We start from the raw sequence: 10708 nt of genomic DNA on the forward strand, positions 1-10708 counted from the left end.
TAATCCCACATGATCTCTCAGTGTTACCTAAATGTATGCACAGGAGATTTTATATTACTGCACAGCCCATGTCACCTCTAGTAATCCCACATGATCTCTCAGTATTACCTAAATGTATGCACAGGCGATGTTATATTACTGCACAGCCCATGTCACCTCTAGTAACCTCACATGATCTTAGTGTTACCTAAATGTATGCATAGGCGATGTTATATTACTGCACAGCCCATGTCACCTCTAGTAATCCCACATGATCTCTCAGTGTTACCTAAATGTATGCACAGGCGATGTTATATTACTGCACAGCCCATGTCACCTCTAGTAATCCCACATGATCTCAGTGTTACCTAAATGTATGCACAGGCGATGTTATATTACTGCACAGCCCGTGTCACCTCTAGTACCCCCACATGTTCTCAGTGTTACCTAAATGTATGCAGAGGTGATGTTATATTACTGCACGGCCCATGTCACCTCTAGTAATCCCACATGATCTCAGTGTTACCTAAATGTATGCACAGGTGATGTTATGTTACTGCACTGCCCATGTCACCTCTAGTAATCCCACATGATCTCTCAGTGTTACCTTAATGTATGCACAGGCGATGTAATATTACTGCACAGCCCATGTCACCTCTAGTAATCCCACATTATCTCAGTGTTACCTAAATTTATGCACAGGCGATGTTATATTACTGCACAGCCCATGTCACCTCTAGTAATCCCACATGATCTCTCAGTGTTACCTAAATGTATGCACAGGCGATGTTATATTACTGCACAGCCCATGTCACCTCTAGTAATCCCACATTGTCTCTCAGTGTTACCTAAATGTATGCACAGGTGATGTTATATTACTGCACAGCCCATGTCATCTCTAGTAATACCACATGATCTCAGTGTTACCTAAATGTATGCACAGGCGATGTTATATTACTGCACAGCCCATGTCACCTCTAGTAATCCCACATGATCTCTCAGTGTTACCTAAATGTATGCACAGGCGATGTTATATTACTGCACAGTCCATGTCACCTCTAGTAATCCCACATGATCTCAGTGTTACCTAAATGTATGCACAAGCGGTGTTATATTACTGCACAGCCCAAGTCACCTCTAGTAATCCCACATGATCTCTCAGTGTTACCTAAATGTATGCACAGGTGATGTTATATTACTGCACAGCCCATGTCACCTCTAGTAATCCCACATGATCTCAGTGTTACCTAAATGTATGCACAGGCGATGTTATATTACTGCACAGCCCATGTCATCTCTAGTAATCCCACATGATCTCTCAGTGTTACCTAAATGTATGCACAGGAGATGTTATATTACTGCACAGCCCATGTCACCTCTAGTAATCCCACATGATCTCTCAGTGTTACCTAAATGTATGCACAGGCGATGTTATATTACTGCACAGCCCATGTCACCTCTAGTAACCTCACATGATCTCAGTGTTACCTAAATGTATGCATAGGCGATGTTATATTACTGCACAGCCCATGTCACCTCTAGTTATCCCACATGATCTCAGTGTTACCTAAATGTATGCACAGGCAATGTTATATTACTGCACAGCCCATGTCACCTCTAGTAATCCCACATGTTCTCTCAGTGTTACCTAAATGTATGCACAGGCGATGTTATATTACTGCACAGTCCATGTCACCTCTAGTAATCCCACATGTTCTCTCAGTGTTACCTAAATGTATGCACAGGCGATGTTATATTACTGCACAGCCCATGTCACCTCTAGTTATCCCACATGATCTCAGTGTTACCTAAATGTATGCACAGGCGATGTTATATTACTGCACAGCCCATGTCACCTCTAGTAATCCCACATGATCTCTCAGTGTTACCTAAACGTATGCACAGACGATGTTATATTACTGCACAGCCCATGTCACCTCTAGTAATCCCACATGATCTCAGTGTTACCTAAATGTATGCACAGGCGATGTTATATTACTGCACAGCCCATGTCACCTCTAGTAATCCCACATGATCTCTCAGTGTTACCTAAATGTATGCACAGGCGATGTTATATTACTGCACAGCCCATGTCACCTCTAGTAATCCCACATGATCTCAGTGTTACCTAAATGTATGCACAGGCGATGTTATATTACTGCACAGCCCGTGTCACCTCTAGTACCCCCACATGTTCTCAGTGTTACCTAAATGTATGCAGAGGTGATGTTATATTACTGCACGGCCCATGTCACCTCTAGTAATCCCACATGATCTCAGTGTTACCTAAATGTATGCACAGGTGATGTTATGTTACTGCACTGCCCATGTCACCTCTAGTAATCCCACATGATCTCTCAGTGTTACCTTAATGTATGCACAGGCGATGTAATATTACTGCACAGCCCATGTCACCTCTAGTAATCCCACATTATCTCAGTGTTACCTAAATTTATGCACAGGCGATGTTATATTACTGCACAGCCCATGTCACCTCTAGTAATCCCACATGATCTCTCAGTGTTACCTAAATGTATGCACAGGCGATGTTATATTACTGCACAGCCCATGTCACCTCTAGTAATCCCACATTGTCTCTCAGTGTTACCTAAATGTATGCACAGGTGATGTTATATTACTGCACAGCCCATGTCATCTCTAGTAATACCACATGATCTCAGTGTTACCTAAATGTATGCACAGGCGATGTTATATTACTGCACAGCCCATGTCACCTCTAGTAATCCCACATGATCTCTCAGTGTTACCTAAATGTATGCACAGGCGATGTTATATTACTGCACAGTCCATGTCACCTCTAGTAATCCCACATGATCTCAGTGTTACCTAAATGTATGCACAAGCGGTGTTATATTACTGCACAGCCCAAGTCACCTCTAGTAATCCCACATGATCTCTCAGTGTTACCTAAATGTATGCACAGGTGATGTTATATTACTGCACAGCCCATGTCACCTCTAGTAATCCCACATGATCTCAGTGTTACCTAAATGTATGCACAGGCGATGTTATATTACTGCACAGCCCATGTCATCTCTAGTAATCCCACATGATCTCTCAGTGTTACCTAAATGTATGCACAGGAGATGTTATATTACTGCACAGCTCATGTCACCTCTAGTAATCCCACATGATCTCTCAGTGTTACCTAAATGTATGCACAGGCGATGTTATATTACTGCACAGCCCATGTCACCTCTAGTAACCTCACATGATCTCAGTGTTACCTAAATGTATGCATAGGCGATGTTATATTACTGCACAGCCCATGTCACCTCTAGTAATCCCACATGATCTCAGTGTTACCTAAATGTATGCACAGGCGGTGTTATATTACTGCACAGCCCAAGTCACCTCTAGTAATCCCACATGATCTCTCAGTGTTACCTAAATGTATGCACAGGTGATGTTATATTACTGCACAGCCCATGTCACCTCTAGTAATCCCACATGATCTCAGTGTTACCTAAATGTATGCACAGGCGATGTTATATTACTGCACAGCCCATGTCATCTCTAGTAATCCCACATGATCTCTCAGTGTTACCTAAATGTATGCACAGGAGATTTTATATTACTGCACAGCCCATGTCACCTCTAGTAATCCCACATGATCTCTCAGTATTACCTAAATGTATGCACAGGCGATGTTATATTACTGCACAGCCCATGTCACCTCTAGTAACCTCACATGATCTTAGTGTTACCTAAATGTATGCATAGGCGATGTTATATTACTGCACAGCCCATGTCACCTCTAGTAATCCCACATGATCTCTCAGTGTTACCTAAATGTATGCACAGGCGATGTTATATTACTGCACAGCCCATGTCACCTCTAGTAACCTCACATGATCTCAGTGTTATCTAAATGTATGCACAGGCGATGTTATATTACTGCACAGCCCATGTCACCTCTAGTAATCCTACATGATCTCAGTGTTACCTAAATGTATGCACAGGCGATGTTATATTACTGCACAGCCCATGTCACCTCTAGTAATCCCACATGATCTCAGTGTTACCTAAATGTATGCACAGGCGATGTTATATTACTACACAGCCCATGTCACCTCTAGTAATCCCACATGATCTCTCAGTGTTACCTAAATGTATGCACAGGCGATGTTATATTACTGCACAGCCCATGTCACCTCTAGTAATCCCACATGATCTCTCAGTGTTACCTAAATGTATGCTCAGGTGATGTTATATTACTGCACAGCCCATGTCACCTCTAGTAATACCACATGATCTCAGTGTTACCTAAATGTATGCAAAGGCAATGTTATATTACTGCACAGCCCATGTCACCTCTAGTAATCCCACATGATCTCTCAGTGTTACCTAAATGTATGCACAGGCGATGTTATATTACTGCACAGTCCATGTCACCTCTAGTAATCCCACATGATCTCAGTGTTACCTAAATGTATGCACAGGCGGTGTTATATTACTGCACAGCCCAAGTCACCTCTAGTAATCCCACATGATCTCTCAGTGTTACCTAAATGTATGCACAGGTGATGTTATATTACTGCACAGCCCATGTCACCTCTAGTAATCCCACATGATCTCAGTGTTGCCTAAATGTATGCACAGGCGATGTTATATTACTGCACAGCCCATGTCATCTCTAGTAATCCCACATGATCTCTCAGTGTTACCTAAATGTATGCACAGGAGATGTTATATTACTGCACAGCCCATGTCACCTCTAGTAATCCCACATGATCTCTCAGTGTTACCTAAATGTATGCACAGGCGATGTTATATTACTGCACAGCCCATGTCACCTCTAGTAACCTCACATGATCTCAGTGTTACCTAAATGTATGCATTGGCGATGTTATATTACTGCACAGCCCATGTCACCTCTAGTAATCCCACATGATCTCAGTGTTACCTAAATGTATGCACAGGCGGTGTTATATTACTGCACAGCCCAAGTCACCTCTAGTAATCCCACATGATCTCTCAGTGTTACCTAAATGTATGCACAGGTGATGTTATATTACTGCACAGCCCATGTCACCTCTAGTAATCCCACATGATCTCAGTGTTACCTAAATGTATGCATAGGCGATGTTATATTACTGCACAGCCCATGTCACCTCTAGTAATCCCACATGATCTCTCAGTGTTACCTAAATGTATGCACAGGCGATGTTATATTACTGCACAGCCCATGTCACCTCTAGTAACCTCACATGATCTCAGTGTTACCTAAATGTATGCACAGGCGATGTTATATTACTGCACAGCCCATGTCACCTCTAGTAATCCTACATGATCTCAGTGTTACCTAAATGTATGCACAGGCGATGTTATATTACTGCACAGCCCATGTCACCTCTAGTAATCCCACATGATCTCAGTGTTACCTAAATGTATGCACAGGCGATGTTATATTACTACACAGCCCATGTCACCTCTAGTAATCCCACATGATCTCTCAGTGTTACCTAAATGTATGCACAGGCGATGTTATATTACTGCACAGCCCATGTCACCTCTAGTAATCCCACATGATCTCTCAGTGTTACCTAAATGTATGCTCAGGTGATGTTATATTACTGCACAGCCCATGTCACCTCTAGTAATCTCACATGATCTCAGTGTTACCTAAATGTATGCACAGGCGATGTTATATTACTGCACAGCCCATGTCACCTCTAGTAATCCCACATGATCTCTCAGTGTAACCTAAATGTATGCACAGGCGATGTTATATTACTGCACAGCCCATGTCACCTCTAGTAATCCCACATGATCTCTGTGTTACCTAAATGTATGCACAGGCGATGTTATATTACTGCACAGCCCATGTCACCTCTAGTAATCCCACATGATCTCTGTGTTACCTAAATGTATGCACAGGCGATGTTATATTACTGCACAGCCCATGTCACCTCTAGTAATCCCACATGATCTCAGTGTTACCTAAATGTATGCACAGGCGATGTTATATTACTGCACAGCCCATGTCACCTCTAGTAATCCCACATGTTCTCTCAGTGTTACCTAAATGTATGCACAGGCGATGTTATATTACTGCACAGCCCATGTCACCTCTAGTAATCCCACATGATCTCTCAGTGTTACCTAAATGTATGCACAGGCGATGTTATATTACTTTACAGCCCATGTCACCTCTAGTAATCCCACATGTTCTCTCAGTGTTACCTAAATGTATGCACAGGCGATGTTATATTACTGCACAGCCCATGTCACCTCTAGTAATTCCACATTATCCCAGTGTTACCTAAATGTATGCACAGGCGATGTTATATTACTGCACAGCCCATGTCACCTCTAGTAATCCCACATGATCTCAGTGTTACCTAAATGTATGCACAGGTGATGTTATATTACTTTACAGCCCATGTCACCTCTAGTAATCCCACATGTTCTCTCAGTGTTACCTAAATGTATGCACAGGCGATGTTATATTACTGTACAGCCCATGTCACCTCTAGTAATTCCACATTATCCCAGTGTTACCTAAATGTATGCACAGGCGATGTTATATTACTGCACAGCCCATGTCACCTCTAGTAATCCCACATGATCTCAGTGTTACCTAAATGTATGCACAGGTGATGTTATATTACTGCACAACCCATGTCACCTCTAGTAATACCACATGATCTCTCAGTGTTACCTAAATGTATGCACAGGCAATGTTATATTACTGCACAACCCATGTCACCTCTAGTAATACCACATGATCTCTCAGTGTTACCTAAATGTATGCACAGGCGATGTTATATTACTGCACAGCCCATGTCACCTCTAGTAATCCCACATGATCTCTCAGTGTTACCTAAATGTATGCACAGGCGATGTTATATTACTGCACAGCCCATGTCACCTCTAGTAATCCCACATGATCTCTCAGTGTTACCTAAATGTATGCACAGGCGATGTTATATTACTGCACAGCCCATGTCATCTCTAGTAATCCCACATGATCTCAGTGTTACCTAAATGTATGCACAGGTGATGTTATATTACTGCACAGCCCATGTCACCTCTAGTAATCCCACATGTTCTCTCAGTGTTAGTAACACTCCTGTCCAAGCTTCCTAGTATTATTTTAAAGATAAACATAAATGCAATGCCAGAAATACAGTACTGGATACAGTGTCTGTTACAGAATTATATATTGTACCATGTAACACCCTGGGTCTTATCTACTCATTTTATAGTAATTTGTCAGTTTTGATCATAATCTTTACTAGATATTAATTGTTTTATGAAAATTCACATTTCCATAATGTATTTTCTTTCCAGCAGATGGACACACAAGCAGGAATATCTCCGAAGGACATCTAATGTTATCCCCGGATTGTGACATAAAAGATAATGACAGTAGACAGGATTCTCCAGGAGATAACCCCATTACCCCAATTGTACATCCAGCTCTATCAGCTGATCCCTATGATCCTGGGAAATGTTCTCATGATCACTCTGATATTGGTGCATCTGTTACAGCTCTGACAGTAGATACAGTGTTTCCCTGTTCTATAGATGCCAAATGTTTTACACAAAACACAAAGCCTATTACCCATCAGACAGGTAAGGCAGATGAGAGGCCATTTCCATGTTCTAAGTGTGGGAAATGTTTTGCACAGAAATCATCTCTTGTTATACATGAGAGAAGTCACACAGGTAAGAAGCCATTTTCATGTTCTGAGTGTGGGAAATGTTTTACATCCAAATCATATTTTGTTATACATCAGAAAACTCACATAGGTGAGAGTCCATTTACATGTTCTGAGTGTGGGAAATGTTTTACACGTAAATCACATCTTGTTCAACATGAGAGAAGTCACACCGGTGAGAAGCCATTTTCATGTTCTGAGTGTGGGAAATGTTTTACACGGAAATCACATCTTGTTCAACATGAGAGAAGTCACACCGGAGAGAAGCCATTTTCATGTTCTGAATGTGGAAAACGTTTTTCACACAAGTCTTGTCTTGTTATACATGAGAGAAATCACACCGGAGAGGGGCCAATTTCATGTTCTGAGTGTGGGAAATGTTTTGCACAGAAATCAACTCTTGTTAGACATGAGAGAAGTCACACCGGAGAGAAGCCATTTACATGTTCTGAGTGTGGGAAATGTTTTTCACTAAAATCAAATCTTGTTCAACATGAAAGAAGTCACACTGGAGAGAAGCCATTTTCTTGTTCTGAGTGTGGAAAAGGTTTTTCACACAAGTCATATCTTGTTATACATGAGAGAAGTCACACCGGAGAGAAGCCATTTTCATGTTCTGAGTGTGGAAAAGGTTTTTCACACAAGTCATATCTTGTTATACATGAGAGAAGTCACACAGGTGAGAAGCCATTTGCATGTTCTGAGTGTGGAAAAGGTTTTTCACACAAGTCCTATCTTGTTAGACATGAAAGAAGTCACACAAGTGAGAAGCCATTTTCATGTTCTGAGTGTGGCAAATGTTTTATACGGAAATCACATCTTGTTAGACATGAGAGAAGTCACACAGGTGAGAAGCCATTTTCATGTACTGAGTGTGGGAAAGGGTTTATACAAAAATCACATCTTGTTCGACATGAGAGAAGTCACACTGGAGAGAAGCCATTTTCATGTTCTGAGTGTGGGAAAGGTTTTATACGGAAATCACATCTTGTTCAACATGAGAGAACTCACAGAGGTGTGAAGCAATTTGCATGCTGAGTGATTAATAAATCAGCTCTTGTTGGACACAGTAGACATCACACAAGTGGTGAACCATTTTAATCTTCTGGATATACTCATCTTCACCATTTCCCTGCAATGTTCCTTCAGGTTTTATCTTATGTCCTGTGTTTTTTTTACAATATACATGCTGCTACTGGGTGAAATAATAAGACGTCATGTCCTCCTTTACCTCTGTTATGCAGATAACCTGTCTTTGTTCCGGGTACTGAAAACAATACCAATACTAAATGTCTAGCTGAGCTCCAGATGTGGGTGATGCTAGTTGGCCATGACTCAGTCCTAGTGAAACAGGTCCATATGCTAATGCACGCCGACTCGCCTGTCTTCTGATTACTTCCACTCCTATCCAAGATTTTTCACGTGCTGCTCCCTTACTCTGGAATTCCCTACCTCTCCCCCTCAGACTCTCCACCTTTCTACAAAACTTCAAACGGGCTCTTAAGACCCATTTCTTTACCAAACCCAGCCAACTCTCATCCTAACCCTCTGTTCCACGCTCTCTATGTACCCCATCTGTGTCACCCCTGTCTGTCTACCCCTCCCCTTAGAATGTAAGCTCTCACAAGCAGGGCCCTCTTCCCTCATGTGCTTATCCTTTTCTTACTTTAATAATCCTCAACTGCCCAAATCCTGCAGTTTTTTGGCCATCCTGGAACTTATCTCTATGTCATTTACTGGTGTAGTTATGCTTAGTTACCCTGTACTTGTCCTATATTGTCTTCAACTGTAAGTCACTGTTTTCCTGTTTTGATTATGTGCACATGTACTCTGTAATTGGGTGCTGCGGAACCCTTGTGGTGCCATATAAATAAAGGATAATAATAATAATGTAGAAGCTCAGCAACAAATGGTAAGACTGCTGCTTTGCCGACCAGACCTACACTTAGGGGTTCAGAGTTTGTATGGAACCTTTGTGTCCTGGATGGTGGAGTGACACTTAGACATCCGGTATCAGCCAAAGATCCTCATCTGAGGACCATAGCCAGACTCCAGTACTTAAGTCCCTCAGAAGATCTACCTACAGTCATACATGCACTTGTATCATCACACATAGACTACTGCAATGTCCTCTACCTGGGTCTCCCAGCAATAGAATTGCACCGCTTGTAGCTTGTACAGAATGCAGCAGCCAGGCTGTTACCTAACCAGCCCGTTCCTGTCACATAACATCCATTCTCTGCTCCCTTCACCGGCTGCCTGTAAGATGGTGACTATTACATAATCTTACTGACTCTCCCAGGCCTACGTGACCAGGGTCAAAGGTACCAGAAGCAGCTTCTGCCTCCTTACTGCCCTGGTTACTTCCATCTGCAGATGGACTGTTACCAGCAGCACCAAGAATCTGCCGTAATTCATTTGTGGATGATCTGTTAGCATTGTAGCCCTGACCATGGAACCTGCTGCCTCACACAGTCCAAGAGACCTCCACTCTGGAGACCACAAACAGACTGATGACTGTTACATTAATGTTCCTTCACTTCCTAAATAATACATCCCACATGCTGAGTCCTTTATTCTGTTCTACTTATTGTGTATCTTGTGCTCTGTGTAAATGTGAATGTAAAGTTCTGTGAGTGCTATTGGGAGGAAAGTGCTGTATAAGTAACATTATTACTGGTGAGAATGACAGGAGTCAGATCTAGTTACACCATACGTTACATATACAGAAGGGGAAATGTATAAGTAACATTATTACTGGTGAGAATGACAGGAGTCAGATCTAGTTACACCACACGTTCCATATACAGAAGGGGAAATGTATAAGTAACATTAATACCGGTGAGAATGACAGGAGTCAGATCTAGTTACACCATACGTTCCATATACAGAAGGGGAAATGTATAAGTAACATTATTACTGGTGAGAGTGACAGAAGTCGGATCTAGTTACACCATACGTTACATATACAGAAGGGGAAATGTATAAGTAACATTATTACTGGTGAGAATGACAGGAGTCAGATCTAGTTACACCATACG

At 41.9% G+C, this 10708-nt stretch overlaps 1 protein-coding gene across 2 annotated transcripts in view; it reads left to right on the forward strand.

The window, feature by feature from the left end:
- Positions 1–9842, forward strand: part of LOC134984049 (oocyte zinc finger protein XlCOF22-like) — an 83534-nt gene extending 73692 nt beyond the window's left edge. The window contains exon 4 of one of the 2 annotated variants that reach the window (XM_063949691.1): positions 7297–9842. In XM_063949691.1, the coding sequence (XP_063805761.1) occupies positions 7297–8705 (1409 nt within the window). In that variant the 3' untranslated portion in view covers positions 8706–9842. The remainder of the gene's footprint in view (positions 1–7296) is intronic. The other variant, XM_063949692.1, reaches the window with a different exon arrangement.
- Positions 9843–10708: the final 866 nt, after the last annotated feature.

The sequence above is a fragment of the Pseudophryne corroboree genome, assembly GCF_028390025.1.
Source record: "Pseudophryne corroboree isolate aPseCor3 chromosome 3 unlocalized genomic scaffold, aPseCor3.hap2 SUPER_3_unloc_32, whole genome shotgun sequence".
Lineage (NCBI taxonomy): Eukaryota > Metazoa > Chordata > Amphibia > Anura > Myobatrachidae > Pseudophryne > Pseudophryne corroboree.